Source organism: Mesoplodon mirus (genome assembly GCF_964341445.2).
Source record: "Mesoplodon mirus genome assembly, chromosome: 16".
NCBI classification, from domain to species: Eukaryota; Metazoa; Chordata; class Mammalia; order Artiodactyla; family Ziphiidae; genus Mesoplodon; species Mesoplodon mirus.
This window is the reverse complement of record NC_138992.1, coordinates 2537912-2561359: the sequence shown is the minus strand read 5'-3', so window position 1 is coordinate 2561359 and position 23448 is coordinate 2537912. Positions and strand designations below refer to the sequence as shown.

At 53.3% G+C, this 23448-nt stretch overlaps 1 protein-coding gene across 3 annotated transcripts in view; it reads right to left on the bottom strand.

Moving 5' to 3' along the window:
* The window catches only part of SLC45A4 (solute carrier family 45 member 4), a 74088-nt gene that overhangs the window by 19630 nt on the left and 31010 nt on the right, over positions 1 to 23448 (bottom strand). For all 3 annotated transcript variants that reach the window (XM_082601670.1, XM_082601672.1, XM_082601671.1), the window contains exon 2: positions 11472 to 12151. In XM_082601670.1, coding sequence (XP_082457796.1) covers positions 11472 to 11715 — 244 coding nt within the window. In that variant the 5' untranslated portion in view covers positions 11716 to 12151. The remainder of the gene's footprint in view (positions 1 to 11471; positions 12152 to 23448) is intronic.

The window sequence follows — 23448 nt, the reverse complement described above, 5'->3', positions numbered from 1 at the left end:
TCTTCCAGCCGCGGTCAACAGCCCAGCACGCGGGTGTGCGGCCCTGACCGGCTCAAACTGAGGCTTAAACGCCTTCAGTTTCTGCGCATTTTGCATTGTGTGCTACATACACCTCCATTTCGATTTGCAGATAAAGTACTTCTAACAATCACTCCCAATTCAACATGATGGGTGGCAGTCCTTCAGGTTTCTTTCTGTGATGTTTCCATCAGTTTACAAGCTGTAAGATACACCCCACATCCTCTCTCCACTTAAACTGGGGGCAAACAACCTATACTCACCTCAAGACAAACCCCATCCACACACGATTTACATAATTTGTTGATATATGTGTATCGTTTCGTGTAAGATTTAAATAGCTAGTTTTTTAATGACAAAATTACCATCATCTGGGAAATATTTTGCTGGTGGACACATTCTATACGGATTGCTTTTAAGAGCAAAGAGTAGGACCTCCCTGGTGGCGCAGTGGTTAAGAATCTGGCTGCCAGCCCAGGGGACACGGGTTCAAGCCCTGGTCCGGGAAGATCCCACCTGCCGCGGAGCAACTGAGCCTGTACACCACAACTACTGAGCCTGCGCTCTAGAGCCCACGAGCCACAACTACTGAACCCCGTGCGCCTAGAGCCCGTGCTCCACAACAAGAGAAGCCACCTCGATGAGAAGCCCGCACACTGCAACGAAGAGTAGCCCCCGCTCGCCACAACTAAAGAAAGCCTAGGCGCAGCAACAAAGACCCAATGCAGCCAAAAAATAAATAAATAAAAAAATTTTAAAAGAACACTTCTAAAAACCATTCTTGCTTTACCACTGCTCGTGTGTGCAGTATTCGCAAAGGGCAGAATCGCTCAGGTTTCTCTGTAAATCACCTCCTTGGAGTGGCATAGAAGGCCTCCTAGGATCTGGCCCACCAGGGGCCAGAGCTCCCTCAAACGACTCTGCACCAAGCTCGTGCCACGCAGACTTAGTCCCAGCTTCCCTAACACACCACACTTCCCTCTACGCCTCTCCCTGCCATGCCGCTCCTGGAATGTGCCGACTCACCTTCGCTCACTGACCCCTACTTACTCTTTTCAACCAGGGGGCCCAGGGCCACGTCCTCCACACAGCTTCCCCATCCCCCGCCCCCTGTCTGTGCTCGGGGGTTGCCTCCTGTCCTGCTCCTGTTGTCCGCACGCTCCCCTTGGACAGGGCAGGCAGCGGCCTGTATTCTGATGCCCTTCCTACTCTTCCTCTCCAGACCATGAATCACAGCCTTGACCCCAGGCCCCGTGAGCACCGGGCACGGCCTCGGCGCCAGCGTGCTAGATGACCTCCCTCCAGGTCTTCCCTGACCTGGGGCCCTTCGATCGCTGGCATGAGGGCGCCGGCATCCCCACACCGACCCCCAACTGCACGTGGCTCCACCTGAAGCAGAAGCCTCAGGCTGCTCCTGCGCCCCCCCACCCCGCACCTGGCACCACGCCCGGCACCCGGCAGGTAGGTGCTCAATAAGCGTTTGATGGAAGAACAACAGGCACAGGGCTCCTTGGGAAAAACGACTGCAGCTGACATTTCATTGTTTCTAAAATACAATGATCTGAAACACAAGGAAATCCAGACTTCCCAATGCAAACAAAACAGCCCTGCACAACAGTTTTTCAATTATCTCAGTCAAAATTCAGGAGACTTTGACAAACTCCTGCCTATGTATGGGTCCTCCCGGCATGCTGCCTGTGCTTTGGGGGGCACTTCGAGGGTCCCCCGGCCTGGGTGGGCGGTCACGTCAGGGCTCCCAGGGACCGACACACATGTGTGTCTGGAACTCTCGTCCACTGGAGAGAGCGGGCAGTCTGCCACCTCCCAGCCTGGGCCATGTGTCACCCTTCAGGCTTCCTTAGTCTCTCGTCAGCAGGAAATCCAGTTTTCAGTCAGATATTCTGTAAGGCCCATCCAGGGTTTTTTCACATTTGAAAAATGGGGGTAAAATATACATCATGTAAAAGTCACCACTCTCGCCACTTGTAGGTGCTGGGTTCAGTGACATCAGGGACATTCCCACTGCTGTTCAGCCACCCCCACTGTCCCCCCAGGACTGAAACTCTGTCCCCATTCACTCACTCCCCGTGCCCCTCCCCCAGGGCCCTCATGGAAGGGGAATCACACAGTCTTTGCCCCTTTTCATCTGTATTGCTTCACTTAGACTGAAAGTCTTTCAAGGCCCATCCTCCAGCCCTGTGGGCGGCACCTGCCCCCTCGCTCGATGGCACTCCGGGGGCAGGGGGACAACGAGGACAGAGTCCAGCGCTCTCTACACAGGGAAGGACTGACTGCTGGAGAATCGTCCCCCAAGTCCCAACGGGAGTAGCCTGAGCACCCTCCCCCAACACCAGGGGACCTGCCCCTACCCTCAGGCCTGCAGACAGGCAACCCAATATAAGCCTCAGGCTGAGCCAAGTGCCACGCAGGGCGGGCAGGTCCAGGGGAAACCCATCCCCAGAGGGAGGGCCTTCTGATAACATCCTCCAGGACTGTACAGCATCAGCTTCCAGCGATGCGAAAGGAACTGCTGGATGAGAAGCACAAGAGAGAAACCCCACCACCACCTGGAGGAGGAGGACGGCCAAGCCTGGTCCAGTTTTCGCTGAAAATGAAAAATGGAAGCATCAATGCAGAATTCAAACTCAAATACTCTGAGCTGTTCTCAGCCCAGCGACCGAATCCCCACACAGGGGAGGTTCCCACGCACTGAACAGCGGGGGCACGGAGGACGGGCTCAGAACCAGACGCCTCAGGACCCCCCGCCCGCTGTGACAGCGAGGGTCCCCACATGTCACGTCCCAGGCATGGGCCGGCGGCCTGAAAGCCTTGGGCCCCGGGGACTGCAAGGCCTGTGGGCATCGCCTCGGCTTGGGCAACGAAAGCAAACACAGTTACAAGCTGGGCGCTGTGTCCTTCCCCTGGGCTCTGGTCCCCAGAGCCACCACTCGCGCCTCGACCACTTGCCCATTTCCCGGGCCTTCTGGTACGTGGCCTCCAGACTCCTTGAGCTGTCCCTCTTTCAGGCGACATGGTGGCCTGATTCTCTGAAAAGAGCCAGTAAGTGACGCAGCTTCGTGAAATCAAGGAGTGCCGGGTGTGTGTATATATAGATATAGCTGATTCACTTGGCTATAAAGCAGAAACTAACACACCACTGTAAAGCAATTATACTCCAATAAAGATGTTTAAAAAAAAAACAAAAACAGGAGTGCCAGGTGAACCAGAAAGGTATGCCTTAGGAATTCTTGTGGCACAAAGGGAACTGTTTGAGGGCAGTGAGGGGCTAGATCTGCTTTTACAAAACAGAAAGACCAACCAAGAGTGCCACCTGCAGAAGGCCCCCGGGGCGTCATGAGACACAAAAGGGATTCCTAGGAAGGCGGTGGGCACATCTGAGCTGCGGAAGTGCTGCAGAGTATAAAGCACACCTGTTGGAAGGTCCGCGTTAGATGCGTTACGCAAAAGGTAACTCGCAACAGGTCACCTGTGGGCAGCATCGTGCTCACTCAAGGAGGCCACGGGGGACATGCGTTTTCACTTGGGATACAGCATGAACCTGCATTGCTCAATTCTCACCAAAGACTGTGTTCCCGGGCGCTGCCCTGTGGATTTTGAACGCTAGCCTGAGTCAACAGCGCGTAAGAAGCCACTGGGCGGGCCGGGCTGTCACCTCTCACTCAGGGTGGGGTGAGGGGGCCGGGGCTTGGATTACAGAAGGGTGTTGATGCGGCGGGTGACTCAGTGGGGCTGCCCCCGGGTCACGTTCCCACTCTACTGCAGCAGCGCCGGCCGCGGTCAGTCTCCCTCAGCGACCCCGGGAGTGGAGGAGAATGACTAGCGCTTCAGGCACTTCGACTTCAGATGTTTTCTTTAAGGCGCGCGCTTAAAGGGTAGGTTTTTCCCACAGCAGGAAAAGGTGAGGTTCGAGTTGGGACAAATCATATCCTAGGAATCCTGATTCACATTACGCTAGGACAGAAAGTGGCAAAGTGTTTTAAGAAGACAAACAGACACATAGAAAATGAACAAAGTTTCACCCCTCCTGAAGGAGACAGACAAGACTAAACCTAACCTTCCACATAAATAACCCTACAAACCACTTGGTCATTCCCAGGCCATCACGGCATCCCCAGGTATCATCAAGCAGATTTCGAGAAATCGGCGTCTCACTGTCAAATGAGAGACCACAGGACATTCCTCTATGACCCTCCTTTTCCCTCCAGGACACTTCCTGAACCAAGAAGGAAACAGCGGGTGGGGGTCTGCTTCCCAAGGGAAAAGGCTGTCTGGGAACAGACTGGGTCAGCCCAGGAGGGCGCCTGCCCCTCAGGGAGGTCTGCTCAGGGCTCTGGGCAGGCTGTTCCCAGACTCTCAGAAGGGACCCCACGCTCCCACTTGATCCCAACTCTGAGGCCAGATTCATCAGCTGCACCTGAGGGCACACACACATTAATATGTACACATGCATACACTATACACATGTGCACATTATACACGTGCACCTGCACACACACAACACAGGCACACATTATACCCATGCACACACGTGCACATATTATACACACGCGCACACACGGCGTGCAAATGACGGGCACCTACCTCCAGTGCCAGGCATGCAGCAGGAGTTGGTCTGTAGAAGCTCCTGGGCAGCCCCTCCCTTGCCCTCAGACCACCGGCCCTGCAGGAAGCAGGCACGGATGCTGCTATGCCTGCTGGGGCCTCTGGGCCCCCAGCCCCCAGCATGTCACACCTTCATCCTCTTCTTCACCTCAAGTTTGTGGGTCTTACCAGAACCCCCTAGACACTAACAAAACAGCAGTTTTTATAGATGCCCCTCTGACCTCCTTTACCTGATGCTTTGAGCCTGAAGCCTAAGAACACAGTTTTACAGGCCCGTCCAAAAGCTGCAATGTTTGACGAATGGTGGGAATCCAGTGTGTAACAGACGTGGACTGTCAGGAAGCGGGAGAGATGACGGTGACGCTGAAGGCACCTGTGGCCAGCCCCGAGGTCAGCGGGAAGCCTCCTGTGAGGGCGGAGCCAAGGCGCCCCCCAACCCTGGGGCTGGGGAGGACGCAGCTTCGGCCTGGAGAGAAAGCCACAGGCTTTCTGCTCTGACCTGGGTTCTCTACCTGCCCTGGATGCTCTGCTGCTGCTGGAGGCTTGTCGCGTGTGTCACGCGTGTGGGAACCTCCTGACGAAGGCGCACGAAACCGGCTGCCTGCAGGGGCAGCACCAGGTGCTGCAGGGCAGGACGGGTGGCAGTCTCACTACCGTGACCACTGAACTTGGTGAAAATGCTGTATATTCAAGAAAGCAGAACTGAAGTTTTTGTTTTGTTTTGTTTTGTTTTTGCGGTACGCGGGCCTCTCACTGCTGTGGCCTCTCCCGTTGCGGAGCACAGGCTCCGGACGCGCAGGCTCAGCGGCCATGGCTCACGGGCCCAGCCGCTCCATGGCATGTGGGATCTTCCCGGACCGGGGCACGAACCCGTGTCCCCTGCATCGGCAGGCGGACTCCCAACCACTGCGCCACCAGGGAGGCCCAGAACTGAAGTTTTTAAAGGCACCGTCCCCTGCGAGGGAGGATGTGGAACCACGGCGGCTGCACTGGGCCTGTTCCGTGTCCTTCCCGAGCTCCCGGGTGGCAGTCGGGGGGCCGCTGGCCTGCAGTGTCTCCCACGAGAGGCGGGCGTTCCTCCCATGCGGTATTCTGTCCCCTCTGAGGCCGACCAGAGGTCTTGGCCAGTAGGACCAGGGAGGGAGGGCTGTCCTGGCGTCACACCCACCTCCTCCTCTGCTGTCACGTGGGCCTTCCGTCCTCCACAGCCCAGCAACGTGGCATCGCCTTCTAGCACTGAGGGATGGCACTGCTGCCGGTCCAGAGGCTCTGGCACAAGAGGTGCTCATTGGAGTCAGGGGCCCTCAATTCAGGTCCCAAACTGGCCGGACAAAAGCCTTCCTGTGGACGAGGCCAAGAGTGCTGCGGTGTCCTTGGTGGCGGGGCACACACTTCACGCCAGGGGCCAGCAAACACAAACGGTTTACAGTGTTCCAATTTAAACTGCACTTACAGGCCTCCCTGGTGGTGCAGTGGTTAGAATCCGCCTGCCAATGCAGGGGACACGGGTTCGAGCCCTGGTCCGGGAAGCTCCCACATGCCACGGAGCAACTAAGCCCGTGAGCCACAACCACTGAGCCTGCGGGCCACAACTACTGGGCCCACACACCACAACTACTGAAGCCTGCACGCCTAGAGCCCGTGCTCCGCAACAAGAGAAGCCACCACACTGCACCGTGTCAGGAACCAGGAATAGATATTGGTTTCGCAAAAGAACCATCTCATGAGAATGAAGTTACCTGGTTTGTCACCTGCGGAGCTCCCTGGGTGGTGGGTGCCCCAGGTGACGAGCTGCTCAGACCAGTTTAGGTTTTCTGACCTGTCATCAGCGGGGTTGCTCCTGCCCTGGGCCCCCCGGAACCGCTGGAAAGAGGAATGAATGATCCGGCCTCCTCCAAGGGCGTGTGCAGAGCCCAGGCGTGTGGCTGAGGCTGGCTCCCCAGTACCTACCCCACCACCGCGGCCTGAGCTCACAGACGGACCACGGAAGTTAACTCTAACCTAAATACGGATCCCAGCTGTCATCCTCACCGCCAGGCGATGGGAACCTGGGACGAGATGGTGGGGTTTCAAAGCGGCCGCCAGGAGACGGGCTCCTGAAGCACCCACACCGGCCCGGCAAGGCCGCCGACCTTCGGAAGGAGCCGTTTCGATTCCAGTGACACCCTCAATTATGAAAAGAATTATTCCAACCAAATAGAAAATACAGATTCTAACAAAGCCACTATCCTTCAGTATGCCACAAAATTACCAAGTGAATCCCAGACGACTTTAGATGAGCGGCCACGGGCTGGGACGCCCGCCACTGGGGAGAACCACGCAGGGGGGATGTGGCAGGACCTTCCCAGAAGCAGGGGAAGGGAACCTGCTGGCGGGTGAGGCGCACCCTGACGCCCCCCTGATGGGGCCCAGCACCCAAAGCTGTCAGGATCTCCATGGGCTCAGAACCAAGACCACGTGGGGCTCCGTTCCCTCCCGATTAGAGTGTGTGCTTCACCTCCCGGAGGAGGACTCAGAATTCAGTGTCTCCCCCGAGAAGTGGAGCCAGCAGGGAGGGGACGAGCTCCCCACCTCGGTGCCTGCTGGGGACAACAGGAGCACGTGGGAACCAGTCATGATTCCCGGGGCCTGCACACTCCATGTATCCCCCGAGCACCACCTTGCGGCGACCACCCCCCGCCCCCATCCATCCTCCTGCCGGGCGGCTGTGGGGTGGAGGGCACCCCATCTCCCAGCCTGTGACCCCCCTGGTCCTCAATGCAGCGGACTTGAAATGCAGATGGAGGGAGGGGCCAGGCCGAGGGCTGGGGATTTAAGCTGAAACCACTGACTTCCCTCAGCTCTGCTCACCGCGCAGCCCACCTGCCACAGCAAGCAGAGAAACGGGCTCTATTCGCGGATGGCCCTAAGACCACAAACCAGAAAGGTCTGTAACAAACAGTGAAACCTACAGCTTCCACTGCCAGGATGCTGAAGCTGAAACACAGGCCAGACACTTCAAGGTTTAGACACACCCGACTTCCCCCCGGTGGGCTCCCCCGAGGCAGGTGGACCAGCCCTCCCAGCCTCTGCTTCCTCACGTGGGATGGTGACTAATGCTGTCTCCATAGTACTTATGTGTGTGCTCATCTGAGTGGCTGGGCATCTCTAATGGAGACTGGCCACATCCGCTTAAAGGGCAAACACACGCAACTGGAACGAGAGGCCATGCATATCAGCTCCGTTTGGGGTGGGCACTGACTAGTTCCCTAGTTCCCCACAGGCTTTCTGTGTCCTACACGCCAGCAGGTCCAGAGGCCTCGTGTGCCCGGGTCGGGGCAGGCCGTCCGGGACCGAGGAAACCAGGAGTCCGGGCTTTGACGAGGCCACGTGGACACGTCTGGCATCTAAGGCGTGTCACTCGTTCCTTCCTTCCTTCCACACACACACAGTGAGCTTCCCCTGGGCACGGGCCACTAGGTGAGCCCGTCTGAACCTGCCCTGAAAGGGGGCAGGGCAGGGTGGGGACCTGCAGGAACAGTGACGGGACGACGGCGCTGCGGGCGCTGCTCGGAGCCTCCCCGGGGGCGGAGGACACGCACACGCTGACCACAAGAGCCTGGCCCAGGGACGGGCTGCGCATCATCACATCTAAACCACCACTCACCGCAGAAGCGACGAGCAAGACAGGATCATCCCTCCGACAGAACTAGACGCCCAAGGGCGTCATATCTGATAAAGGACTTTTTAATAAAGAACTCTTGCAACTCATTAAGAAGACAACCCGACTGAAGTATCGGCAAAAAACGTGAACACACACTTCATCTAAGATACACGAATACCCACTAAGCACATGGAAGGCTGCTGAGCATCAATATTCATTAGGGAAACACAAATGCTGTCAAGGATGTGGAGGCTGGAGGGAACGGTCTCCTGTTATAAAGGAACCCTGGCACTTACCATACGGCCAGCCGCCCACTCCGAGGTCTCTACTCATGAGAGATGAAACACAGGTCCACACAGAGCCTTGCAGGAGATGCTCAGAGCAGCTTTATTTAAAACAGCCCCCAAATGGAAACAATGCAAATGTCCATCAGCTGGCGAATGAATAGAGAAAGGGGGGTGGGCCCACTCAGTGGACTAGTAGTCAGTGCAGCAGGATGGCTGGCTCAACCACAAAAGCACTGCAGAAACCAGGCCATGGACTGTGTGATGCTGTTTATATGAATTTCAGAAAGGGCAAAACTATGACAGAGGCAGGCGGGTGGTGACGGGGGGTGTCAAGGTGGACTGACGTGAGGGGCCACTAGGAGCCTCCTGGGACAACGAAAATATTCCTGGTCTTAACTGTGGTGTTGGTTCCAACTACAGACATGACATCTGTCTAACAAGGGGATCAAACTGTCCACGCTGAGTGGGAGAATACTGTTTCAGCTTTAATAATTATTAATATACAAAATCCAATAATAAACACCACACCTCTGGGCGTGACAGACAACTTTAAGAAGCTCTGACTCAGATCAGAAAATTCTGATTACTGTGTTGCCCCTAAGAGTATAAGGAAAGTACAACTCTGCGAAACACACTGGCCGTCTGTTGTCTGCTCGCAATCCAAGCCCATCTAGGAACAACTCTCATTAAGCATCATTCCTTTAACCTATGCAAACAGCCTCTGTCTACAGTCCTGCTCTGCCCATGACCATGACCTGTGCTGTGTTTAGGGTCAATGACAAGGGTCACCTTCATGCCCTTTGGGTCACGGCCGCCTGTGATGACAATCCTCCCTCTTTCCATCATCATTTCTGGATGTTTATATGGAACAGACGTACCTGCGACTTTCAAAAGCTACATTTAATGTCTAGCCTACGTATCATATAGTGAAATATATAATGCGTATTACCCTGGAATATCTAAAATAGATACAAGTCTCATGTAATACACGAAATACTCAAAACCAAACAATGAAGTGTGAGTTGTGTGGCAATTGAGACTCACAACCTGTAAAGTGTGAACGTTCCAAGGAGCTGTGTTGGTGCCAGGGTTTTGAGCCATAATACACATAACTTATCACCAAGGAAATGTGGAGATAAGAGCTCCCAAATCTCTACCTATTGTATCAACTTATTTCTCAGTAATCAGAGGTTCTGAATTCTGTATTTGTCACCATAACCATGGTGAGATGATCTAGAAGTTAAATAGTGGTGCCTGCCTCTGACCCCCTGAGCCTATCAGCCACACGGCTTTCATTAAGGCCTCAGCCCACAAACCCACAGCCCTGCGCATCAAAGGGACAAAATAAATGCTTGGTAAGATTAAGTGCCACCGGATGTACCCCATCCTGAGGTCTGGCCACAGAGGTGGTCTCCAAGCCTCTCGCCACACTGCCGCCCTGGAGCCGCCCACCCTGAGAGGCCTCCCCAGCCCGCCCGGGAGGAGGTGCCCCAGCCTCTGGGGGCCGGCATCTCACCCCAGCTCTTCTCCTCTCAGCAAAGGTGGGTCACTCCCCCACCTCCAGCACGAGGACTGAGCCGCACGGGGACAGACATGGCGCCCTGTCCGCCCCCAGTGGCCTGGCACATGTGGGCACCCGAGGAAGGTGAGCAGGGTAAAGGAGAGGTGATCAACACACGGATGAAAGCACAAAGAGTGGCCCACGCGGTGCACGCTCCACCACCCCCAACTCTCCAGAAAAGGTTCTTAACTCATCCGGGCCACGGGCAGCCTTCTCAGGCCTCATGTTTTTAAACATGAAAAATAAAACACCCGGGATGCCAAAGGGAAAACATGTTGAAACACAGCAACCTAAACGCTGAGAGGGACGAGCCTGCTCCTTTATTAAGGTGCCTGACAAGACAGGTACGGTACCTGCTGTGCTGTGAAAAGCCCGAGTACATCTGCCTGCAGAGCGCCCTGACGCCAGCGCGGGGGCCCGTTCGTAACTGAAGGAGCCGCAGGCTTCTCCAACTGATCTGCAGCACGCTGGGCCTTTTAGCCTGTGCTCTCTGAGCAAGAAACATTTTACCATGTTCAGAGAAGCTTTGCTGTAACAGCCAACATAAATAGATTTTTAAAATATTTTACTAGGCACATGTGGAATTCTAGAATGAAACATGCTTCTAAATAGTTTGGCCCCTTATCCAGTTGGAAAATTACAGATTTTAAAACTTCCTTAGACAACGGGGAAAATTAAATACCCTGGTCACATTTTTAGGGCCTAAGGCACCCCCGGTGGTAACCTGGAAGGGATGCCAGCGTTTTCATATACCAGGCTTAGTAATGCTAACCTGAGTGTAACCTCTGAGAATCCGAGTATTTCTGGAAATACCCATCATTCAGCCACCTAAAGTCCACAGTAAACTCAGATTTAAGTCGATAATAACAACAATATGATGATAGTAAAACAAAATAAACACACACAGCATTCTTTGGTGTTCTCTACAGCCAGGCCCTGTGCTGAGCGCGTGCGTGTCTCCTGCCCAACAGCCCGGGCTGGCCTGCGACTGACCTCGCTTCACGGAGGGGCAGCGGGGTTCAAGGGCTCGCCCGGCTGGTGGCCGCGTCTGGAGGCACCTCAGGGGAGGTGAGCACACGCTGGGCCGGAGCTTGGGGATGCCACACACGCCCGAACGCCCAACCACCAGCTGGCCAGGGCCCCTGACTCCACGAGAGCATCCGAGGACCTCCCCCCCACCCCCACCCCCACCAGGGGACACGGGAAAGCCCATTGGAGGAGGCTGAAGGGAGAGGAGGCCGGGACAGCCGTCAGCCAGCGTGCGGTGCTCCGCGGGCCAACACTCACCGGCGTGTGAGGCCCGGGGCCAGGACCCCGTGGAAGCCCAGGCAGCACTTACCGATCTGCAGCAGGATCGGCGTGACCAGCGCCGTCTCCATGGCGTAACAGAACTCCCTGCCAAACATGACGGCCCCGTGCATCACCCACAGGCGCACGGGGATGCGGTCTATGGACCCCTCACTGACGGTCTCGTCGTGCGTCTCCGCCTCCGCGCTCCCCGGCTTCTGCAGGTCCGGCAGGGGCACCGGCAACTCCTGAACTTGCAGAGATTCTGAGTCGGCATTCTGCGGAGCCATTTTCATTACCACCAAAAATATATATATATATATGTATATATATATATATATATATATATATATATATATATTTACTCTATCTATATAAATAATTCTATCATATATCTTTAAGGATAAATTAAGACGTCTTCTCTTTCTGCTTCAGTGTGTTCCTCCAGCAAGTAATAATACTTATATTCCTCTTTGTACAAACAGGTATCTCGAAACTTCTCACAGTCGGATGAGACACGCAGCAGAACAGAACGATTTTTGGTTGGGTTAAACATATGGCTTGCTGGTTTACTGTGAATTAGAGTTAAAAATCCATAAATGCCATTCAGTTAATACCAGTTTCATCATCATTACTGAAGAAGTGCTGAAGCTCCTTTCCTTGCTACAGAGAGGCGGGCAGGTGACACACAGAGGAAGGCCGCCGTCGCTCCCCATCGAGGGGCTGGTTGATCTGCAAGAGAGGAAAAGCCCTGCCCGGTCAGACGGGGCCCCGGGCCTCCCACCCCGGGATCCGGGCGCCCCGCACGTGGGGCTGGTCCTCCGCCTCTTGGAGACCATGGGATTCCGCTCCCTGGTGCTTACCCTAGGTCATCTGCGGAGAAAACAAAACCCAATTTTTAGAAGAACAACATTTTCCTGCATGGAATCAATCGTGGGGGCAGGATAGAGACGGGACAACAAAGGGAGAAAGGGAGACAGAATGAGAGCTCAGCGCTTATGCTCCTGGGCAGTGACAGCCCGCTGGGTGCGGGGACCCCGCCCAGGGAAGGGGCAGGTGGGAGGCTCAGAGTCCACCCTGAGGCGCTGGATGCCTGTTGTGGGCTGTCTACAGCCGTGGTCCTTGACCTGTTTGTTACGAAGCCTTTTGCTAATGAAAGGAAAGAGTGCCTCTCCGGGAAGAAACATATGTGCAACGCGTGCCAAACACTGAGCACCACATTGAGGGGCTTGAAGACCCCCACCCGCACAGGACATTCCATGGGGCCCTGGAACCCGTCCCTCAATCCTATGTTTCCACCATCCCGGTACCTGTGACCCAGCTTTGTGACGCTGTCTCTACCTGGGTGAACACTCCACTACCAAGTGTCGATTGCCGAGAACCTAACTAGAAATGTCCCCTTAGAAAGGTTTTAGGAAAGCAACCATCTGCCCTGTGCAAGGCCAGAGCAAGCACGCAGGAACACCCTTGCTCTTCTGCACATGGCCTTCCGACGCGGCTTCCGTTCAACCTGGGGTGATATCACACAAAATGTGGTTTTACATTAAGGTAGATCGGTAGCTGAGGTCTTACCGAAAATTTTCAACAACTGTTTTAAATAAAAATATTTCTGGTTAATATTCACTTACCCCAAGATGATCTTAACTCCTTCGCCCCTCCTCCCCAGAAAGGACCAGAAATCAAGGGGTAGCCTTCGCCGAGTGCCCTCCTCAGGGAGCCCTGGAAGTGATGGCGGGTCCCCGGCCTGACTGCTGGCACCGCTGAGCTGCTACCCTGGGGGTCCGGAACCCCAGCCTCACTAATCCACCATGCTGGGGTGTCCTCATGCTCTCTTTCCTTCAGCCCAAACTTCCCAGGGAATCACAGGTCCAAGTGATCCTACCTACATATTTGCTTCTTAGGCCCCAAGTTTAATGACAATTCCAAACTGCAGCCTTCACCTGAGATTTCTATCACGTTATAAATGTCCTCTACTGTATAATCAGTATCTGGATTAAAACCAGTGTTTCCAGGCTTCCCCGGTGGCGCAGTGGTTAAGAATCCACCTGCCGATGCAGGGGACACGGGTTTGAGCCCTGGTCTGGGAAGATCCCACATGCTGTGGAGCAACTAAGCCCGTGTGCCACAACTACTGAGCCTGCGCTCTAGAGCCCGTGCACCACAACTACTGAGCCCATGTGCCACAACTACTGAAGCCCGCGTGCCTAGAGCCCGTGCTCTGCAACAAGAGAAGCCACAACAATGAGAAGCCCACACACTGCAATGAAGAGTAACTCCCGCTCGCCACAACTAGAGAAAAGCCCGCGCGCAGCAACAAAGACCCAAAGCAGCCAAAAATAAATGAATGAACGAATTTGAGAAAAAAAGTGTTTCCAAACTGGCACCCTGCTACAATCTTTTCACAAACATTATCATGAAACTCTCTCGCATATACAATGTAAACAAAATGGTATTAAAACAGAACACCCGGCGCGAACACCTGCCAGCACCCTACGGTCCTCATTCCAACCCTGCCCTTCCAGTGATCCCCATCCTGAGACAAAAATCTCAGGACCTTCCCTTGAGTCAACCTGTCACTCTTACACCAAAACGGGGTCAATGGTTTTAAATGCCTTTTTCCACGAGATAAGATGGGTCGTTTCTATGTGAAGACAGAATATCCAGATGTGTCTTTAAAACCTCTATTGACTGACCAGCCGAACGACTGTGACTAGTTTTCTCAGAAATCCTACGGACTTAATTATAATCATCAAACCCTTCAGTTCTCTCCCATCACCCTTTGCACCACTGTGTATCTATCCTGAGACTCAGGCCCCAAATACAGCAAACTCTCCTAAGAGTCGTTTCAGCAACGGCTAAAAATTAGGCAATAGAGCTCTGTAATAGTGCACTCAAATTATTTTAAGGCCATGGGGCTCACCCGGGGCCAACCTGCACCCTTGGGGACCCTACCCTGGGTGATGCCTGGAGATGTTTTTGGTCGTCACGACTGGGGTAAGGGTTGCTGCTGAGGCTCACGGGTGGAGGTCAGGGATGCGTTCAGCGCCCTGCAGCGGCCAGGATGCCTCCCCAGCAGAGCATGATTGTTCCCTAAGGTTATTATTAGACAGGAAAAAGGTTCTCCTAAAAATGCTGAAACCCTTCTCACACTCTGAATCAATCAGCTAGCCCAGAAGCTGCAAACTCAACTTCACTTTGAGTTGAAGTGAACTCACTTCCCTTTGTTTTCCTAAACCAGCCTCTGCTCAAAGCAGAACAGGAAGCGCAGGTGAGCTCAAGGCACTGGCTCCCCGAGGAGGGGTGGCGTCTAGTGTCAGGTTTATAAGCAGGAAGAGGTGCAACCTGTTCCCTCCCAGTCGATCACCTAGGGCACAGGTGATGGCATTTCCTGGTATTTATTTGCAAAGAGAAGGTGGCTAAGAGCCGGTGAGGGGCTGCAAAGGAAGCCCAGACGGCCGCCTGGCCTCCATCATGCTCAGGCTCTGGGTTCCAACCCCAGGCCTACGGCTGCACTTGCTGAAGGGCCTGCGGAATCGGCTAAAGATGGCTAAGCAAGAAGTCTTGATTTTACTGGGAAAGCCAAGGAGGTAGAGACCGAACCCTTGGGGAGCAAAGGGCCCTGCGTCCTTAGGAAAGCCACACACCAACAGACCACCAGGTCAGTGCAAGTGTGCCCCCTCTACAATGCAAAGCAAGTCACTACACCCGAGTCCCAAATCACCACACCCGCGTCCCTCATGTTTGGGGTTCCCACCAAATTTCTAAGAATGGTCCAACAGTGGCCTCTGGAAAGAACGTGAGGGAGAGGGAGGGAGCCCCTGGGTGGATGCCTCCACTCGCAGGACTTCTCCAGGGTAGGGTGACCGTCTCCCTCACAGCCAGGGGTGGGCACAGCTGCCTAACCTGTCTGCTTCACACTCGGCATCCTGCTGGCCAGTCTGGCGGCCCAGGGACTGTGCACTTCCAGACGTACCCACGGGTCCCACTTTTAACCCCGGCCACGAGCACCGTGTTCTCAAATGGGGAGCCTGGCTGGGGCGGGGCTGTGACCTGCTGGGGGGCTTGTCCAGCATCCAGATCCTGCCCTGACGCTGTTTCTGGCGGCGGGGGGCAGAGGGAAGAACTCAGCCTTCAGGGCAGGAGGGCCCTCCACCCTCGCTGTGCCCCGTTTTCCCAATGGCCGTGCAGTTGTCTTGACATGATTTATTTACAAGTCCACTCCCAGCACTTGGAGATTTCTCCCTTATCATCTCACACTGACTCCGTCTGCACTGGGTCTGTATGTCTCGGTTCGTTCCCTGTCCTCTCCGTCCCGCAAGCCCATCTGCCCGCACCCAGCAAGGCACTATGCAAGGACAGAGCCGCCAGTAGGTCCTGAGGTCTGGGGAGCCACTTCCCTCTCGTAGCTTCTCTTCCCAGAGCTCTCCTTTTCACTCCTGCCTTTTTATTTGCAAGAGCTTTATGAGTGTGTGACCTTTAAGAGCTTGACTAGCTCTGGGGTGTGTGTGGGGGGGGGGATATTGGTATTTTCAGCGAGATTCCACTGATTTTATAAATTAACCGAGGGAGAACTGCCATCCTTAGGGCAGTCTCTCCATGCATGTATCCAAGTCCACCCCAGTGCCTTTCGGGAGGATGTCAAAATCTTCCTTCTACAATTTTGCACATTTCTTGTTAAGTTTCTTCCTAATTATTTTATCTTTTTTGTGGCCACTGTAGATGGGATTCTCTCTTCCTTTGTATTTTCCAACTGGTTGGTTTGCATATGTAAAAGGGAGGAGTCTTGTTCATTTCCTCAGGTATAATTTATACACGGTGAAAAGGTACCATTCAATCAGTTTTGACTAATTTATCTGGAGACACAGAACATTTCCAATGCCCTGGAAAGTCCACGTGAGTCCTTTCCCATCTAGTGAAAGGTAGCGATTTTTATACTTTAATTTGATAACCTAGTTCTTTAACTGAGTGAAAATGGGGGAAAGGGAGACTATAACCTAATAACAGCAAATCTAACCATTACCAAGATGCATCTAGTCCCCCGCTTACCTGGAGAACTGGACTCGCCCCCCGCCCGCCCCCGCCCCCGCCCAGTCTGAACTAAGCACAGCACCTGCTCGGGGCGTGGGACAGGGGCCCGGGGGCACGCGTGCACCTTTCCCGGGCTCTGAAGGCCTTCCCTTTATAGCCTCCCACCCTTGCTCTGTCTTGAGGGCCCCTCCCCACCAGCGCTCTGCTCTGCCCGAAAAGGGAAGGAGGGCAGCTCTGAGAAGAAGAAAAGGAAGGAGTGAGTGGGGTAAGGACGCCTGCGCTCAGGGTGTCACCACGCCCAGGGGACCGATCGGATACCACAAAACCAGATTTGCTGCTCGTGACATGGTGCCGTGAAGCAATCTTACAGCAGGCAAACTGTTTTCTTTAAGGAAGCTATTTCATACAAAGGCTGGTGTTGTTAACTATATAATATCTAAAGCCATGAAAATGCTCTCTTCTGAAGCACCTAATGTAAAAAAATGCCTCAGCTAAAGGACAACACACTGAAGCAATTTAAGGCGGATTAGCCTGCTCCTTCCCGAAAGCACTGGCAGCTGTGTATTCCTAAGGGCCTCCTCTTGAGCTGTTGAAAAGTGTGGAGAAGTTTACCTTGTGACCTATTCCGGTGTCTGCTCTTCAAAGAACCCAGACAACCTCTGAGACGGGTTTCGCTCTGGAGCCTGCTGCAGGGCCTGCCGGGCTGTCACTGACAACAATTTGGTTATGATTCGCAGGTGCACTGAGACAAGTGAAACTACAACTGTTCCAATCAACAACTTCCCCTACTGTCCTGTTTCTAATTTAAGGGTAACTGATGCCAAAATACGTGACTTCCTACAACTTGCTGTGTGGAAATGCTGGCTGTGTCACGTCATCAGAAAGTTAACTGCAGAATAATTTTTGACAGGCAACCCCAGCTTCAGTTACAGTGAAGAGGCTACATGACAATCACAATACGCCAGGTGAATGCGGGAACGAAGGGCAGTGACCCACATGTGCTGGAAGATGGACGGAGAGGGGTTAACGTACGTTTGTTCCCTTCACGGGCCCCCACGTGCAGGCGTGCGTGCAGCGTTCCGGGCGCGCGAGACGGGCGGCGCGTGCTGTGCGGTGCCTGGTGGTTTTGTGCACGCACCATTTAATACGGGCATCTCTACCCTCGAAAAATCCACTACAACTGCTGGTATCTTCATAAGACAACACCAACTATTAGCCTCAGCTGAGCCCATCTACCTTTCCTAACTTTCCGCAGCACACAACACTAACCTAGGATGACACAGAAGCCGGGGAAACCAGACAAACAGCTGCATATCACACAGAAGACCAGCTTTTGGACCAAGAGTTAAAAAGGTATAAAATCAAATCAAGCAAGGTCAAAGTATCCTTGATAAGAATGAAAAAACATTCTGGTAAATTTGTTTATAAAGTTATTTCCTCTTGGGACTTCCCTGGTGGTCCAGTGGTTAAGAATCTGCCTACCAAGGCAGGAGACGCCGGTTGGATCCCTGGTCAGTGAACTAAGATCCCACATGCCGCGGGGCAACTAAGCCTGTGCACCACAACTACTGAGCCTGTGCTCTAGAGCCCACGAGCCACAATTACTGAGCCCATGCTCCAGAGCCCACGAGCCACAACTACTGAGCCCATGTGCTACAACTACTGAAGCCTGCGTGCCTAGAGCCTGTGCTCCGCAACGAGAAGCCACCATGATGAGAAGCCCCCGCTCGCCGCAACTAGAGAAAGCCCGCAAGCAGCAACAAAGACCCAACGCAGCCAAAAACAAACAAACAAATAAATAAATTTATATTTAAAAAAAAAAAAAAAAGATGGGCCAAAGACCTGAACAGACACCTCACCAAAGAGGACACGGAGATGGCAGATAAGCACCTGAAAGATGCTGCATATCATCTGATATCAGGGAAATGCAAATTAAAACAATGAGATACCACTTTACACCTATTAGAATGGCCGAAGTCCAGAACACTGACACCAGCAAATGCAGGTGAGGATGTGGAGCAACAGGAACTCTCGTTCATTGCTGGTGGGAATGCAGAACGGTGCAGCCACTTTGGAAGATAGTTTGGTGGCTTCCTCCAAAACTAAACACACTCTTACCATGTGATCCAGCCATCGTGCTCCTTGGTATTTGCCCAAAGGAACTGAAAACTTAGGTCCACACAAAAACCTGCACATGGATGTTTATAGCAGCTTTATTCATAAGGTCCCAAACTTGGAAACAACCAAGATGTCCTGCAGTAGGTGAATCAATAAGTACATCAATGAAATAGTATCCAGCACTAAAAAGAAATGAGCCATCAAACCATGAAAAGCCATGGAGAAGCCTTAAATGCACATTACTAAGTGAAAGAAGCCAATCTGAGAAAGCTACATGCTATAGGATTCCGACTACATGACATTCTGGAAAAGGCAAAACTACGGAAACAGTAAATGGATCAGTGGTTGCCACCCCCAGTGTGTGTGGCGTAAGGGTGGAAAGAATGCATAAGCAGAGCACAGATTTTTAGGGCAGTGAAACTACCACTATCTAATGGTAGATACACGGCATTACACATGTGCCCAAACCCAAGAATGTACACCACCAAGAGCGACCTTAACGTCAACTCTGGTCTCTTGAGGATTAGGACGTGTCAATGTAGGATCAACCATTTACCAAACACACCACGCTGGCGGGGGGAGCTGATAATGGGGGAGGCTGTGTGTGTCTGAGGATGGGGGTTTACAGGAGGAACTCTGTGCTTTATGCTCAATTTTGCTGTGAACCTAAAACTGTTCTAAAAAATAAAGTTTATTTTTTTTAAATGTTGTGTCCTTACATTAGAAAAACAGAAGACACAGTCAAAAACATCTGACCAGAAAGGCATTAAGAGGTGGTCATGCCATGACTTGGGGACCCTTTCTCACACCTTAAATTATCCAGTTGCGAATTGACCTGCCTCAGGTATTATGTGTGTCGCGTGCAGAAACCCAGGTTGGTTTCCTGCGATCACTCACTCAAATGTGCCTCTAGTCTAGCGTATTTGGGCTAAAGAAGTGTAAAATTAACATAGACTTAAACTAGACATGTTTAACACACAGCTCAACATCCATGTGGATTAGTGTGTGCTCTGGTCTCAACATCTGTGTCCCACTCAGATACACACGTTGAAAGCCTAACCTCCAAGGTGATGGATTAGGAGGCGGGGCCTCCAGGAGGTGACCAGGTTATGAGGGCGGAGCCCTGTGAATGAGATCAGTGCTCTTAGGAGACCCCAGAGACATCTATGAACCAGGAAGCAGGCCCCCTAAGACAGACTTCCCCCGTCTATGGTATTCTGTTATGGTAGCCAAATGGACTGAGACACTGAATCTGTCTGGAACAAGTAGATTCCTGGGTTCCACCTCGGCCCACCGAAACAGAACTCTGGGGAAGGGCCCAAGAACCTGTAGGCCACTGGCTGCAGGCACATCGCCGGCCGTGCCCCCTTCACTCTCAAGGGTCCCGGCTGGACAGCGCACTGCCCCTCTAGATAGAAATGACCAAAAGGTGATCTATGACTTAACTCTTCATAACCCAGCCTTTGAGCGTTCTGTGTCACAAGACCTAGTAGTCAAAGACACTTCAGAAACCGAATATGACCCACGTCACACCTGACGCCCCTTTTGATTTGTGCTCCTTTCGATCAGTCTGCTGTGAAGTTGGGGGGAGGGGGGGACAAGGAGGGATGTGACTGTGTGTGTTCTTGTGCGTGTGTATGTGTGTCTGTCAAATATTCGGAGTATTAAGAGACTGAACGGAAGGAAATCTGGAAAGGGGCCCCAGGGAGAGAGGGGATGAAACTACTGCTACACTGTTAACAAGTCAGTCTAATTAAAGTGCCTCTCAAGGGATGAGTAGCCCGGCATGAGCAGGGGCAGCCCAGACCTGGGCACCGCAGGCATCAAGCGCGCTTCTCCTGGGCCTCTCTTCTGTTGACTACACAGCCCAGCCCTGCACCCTGGTCCCTCCCCGGACAGTGCCCTGTCTCTTCAACCAGAGGGCACCCTGCAAGGCGGGTGACGGCTCTCGGCACACGCCACACCCACTGTGAGCTCTCAGAGCGGGGGACTCAGCCCCTCTTGTGTGTCTGCAGGACAGACAGTCCCGGTTGTCAAGGTCCTGGCAGCGTGGCATCCTTGGACATGGCCTGGGCCCTCGCTTTTCCTTCAGGTGCCGTCAGACCCGGGGGGCACCCAACACCAGCATCCCAACCTTTCTCCCACCCAGGCACCCCGGGGAAGGGAGAAGGCGCTCCCTGCAGGAGGTAGGTGGGCCTGGGCCGCCCATCCACTCGCTGACAACAGGGGCCAACCGAGGAGCAGCTCAGGTCACACTGGGTGGGCACAGGTACCCGGATGGCTTTATAATAATGAATTCGTAAGCACGGAAGGCAGAGGACCAGGCTAAGCATGATTACTCCGTTCAAAAAAGAAAACCAATTTTTAGACATCCCTCTCCCTTTAGAGAGAAGAGCAGGATAATCACAGAGCTCAAGGAAAATCCACTTCTCTTCTGAATAGGAAGCAGAAACCAGCGTGTCAATGCCAATGAATAGTAGAGATCATTTTTTATGCTCCTTTAAACTGGCATACTGCAATTTAAGTAAACTTTCAAAATACACACTCTACTTCAGAACTATTTGTTAACAGTCACCCCCCACCCCACCCCCAGATAGATCACAGCATCTCACAACGTCATGCCTGTGTGGGATTCTTCAGGAATCACCGGCTTTAATGAGACAGGACACAAGAGCAGTGGCTCACAGTTGGGGTTTACACGTGGCGCACCCCCAAACCATCGCCGTCCTGCCTGTCGGGGGTCCCGGGGCCCTGTGTAGAGCCAACACATCTAACACGTCTAAGCAGACTCGTGCCCGAGCAGCTGGGAGGCCTGCGCTGGCCTTGCCTCCTCAGAGGTAATTTGTAGGCATCAAAAGGGCTTCCGCCAGCCCTGGGCTTCCTGGTCCCCAGGACGGCAGGAGGACCACCTCTGATTCCCCGACCCCGGCCAACATCTGTGACCCCGAGGGCGGGCTGAGAGCAGGATGGGATGCAGGGGCTCAGATGGACCTAAAGGACAAGTGAGGTCACATCTAAACCAGAGGGGAAGAGCCTCGGCCCACGGTGCTCCCTGCAGAGGGTCTGGCAGGCACGCCCGAGCCCATCCGTGTACGCCCAGCACGCTGGGTGAACCTGGGCCATCTGCGCACCCACAACAGTGAAGCACATTAGGGGCAGAGCCCTCCTGGAAGGGTACCAAGAGGCTCCCGAGAACAATGACCCTCCAGTTGTGAAGCAACCGGCCAAGGGCAGGGCGCTGATGGAAAGGATGCCAGGCAGCTTGACTCTCTCCACTCCCAGGGCCTTGGGTTTTCTCTGACAGCACACCCAACTCCAGAAGCCCCTTTTTCATCCAAAAAGGGAACATCAGAATTGCCAACAGAGCCACGAACTCCTACCAAGAATTCCTAGGACCTCTAGGGACAGGGCACGGCTGCAGGTCCCTCATGGTCGCAGCCCTGCCAGACACGGAGGACTGCATCATCTCTTAGGAAAGGAACCTACAGCAGGATGAGGGGGTGAGTGGCGTGGAGCTCATGACCAGCACCAGGGAGCCAGCGCCCCCCTTCCTGACTCCAGTCCAGAAGGAGCAAGGAAGGCTCGGCTCTCTTCCACCAGACAACCTCGGGGGAGCCCCGCCCAGCTCTGAGGCCAGGTGTGTGGGAACCCCCTGCCCCGCCCCCCTGCACAGAGAGCACCATACAGGACTCCTTCTGCCCCGGGGGCAGGGCCGCTGCCGCTCCGGACCATCTAAAAGCACAGTGTCAGGTTAAAATAAGCAGAAAGGCAAACTCTAGTGACAGCTTACATGACAGAAAACGCATTTAATATTGGATCCTATCAAAGCACGTACTATCTATCCTACTTCCTAAAACTGAGAGGGCACGGCATTAGGACAGAAATCAAGCACGCTCCCAAACAGAATATCCGTCTTCACCTTCTACTAAAGCAAACTGTTACCGACACATGAAGGAAAGCAACGCCTAGCATCCAACACTCAGAAAGCTCATCCAGGAGGAAATTACACTGAAACAAGGACAAACTGCTTTGTCCCCAAAGGAAACATTCTCTGCAACAGTTACCTTCTTTGAAAAATACAGAAAGACCTGCTCACCTAACTTTTCACCTCTGACCTTTACATGGTTTTCCTTCATTTGCACAATCAGGTGAGTAGGAGGTTTTTTGTTTTCTAATTAAAAAGCTGCCAGAGGTTTTTTTTCTTCCCCTTCCTCTGAATGCTTCTAGCATCAATTTGCTAGTTTAAGCCGCTCGGGTCAGAATGAAGCTTTGGCTACCATGGAAACAGCAGCAAGCTTTTAAACTGGGCGGCTCCTGGAACCCCAGCTAGCCTAGGAAAACTGAGCTTCAGGATCCACCTAAAATGCCAAGTGGGTAGCCACTTCCAACAGTTCTAGGAGAGACTAGTATTTCTCCAAACCTCTCATTACTTCCTCTAAGGCGCAGGGCCAGGTACCAATAAACGCAGGCTCTGTCATCCACGATATGGAAGAGACAGGCAAGCTGCCTAAAGGAGGCTCGTAAATGGTACTTTTGAAAAATGAAAAGGAAGATTCCTCACTTTACATACCTATAATCAAGAACGAGGAATTCCCTGGAGGTCCAGTGGTTAGGACTCAGCACTTTCGCGGCTGTGGGCCCGGGTTCAGTCCCTGCTCGGGGAACTAAAATCCCGCAAGCCTCAAGGAACGGCCAAAACAAAAAGGAAAAAGAATAGACCTCAAAGACGGGTATAATTAAGGGATACCACTAAAGACTGCTGAGATGTAATGAACCCTTCTGATGGTACTTACATGGGATATCAAATCAAAGCAGTTTCCAGATTCTCCGTGTACCCTAAGGCAAAAAAGGATGCAGTGCTACAAAAGGAGAACTGGAGACAA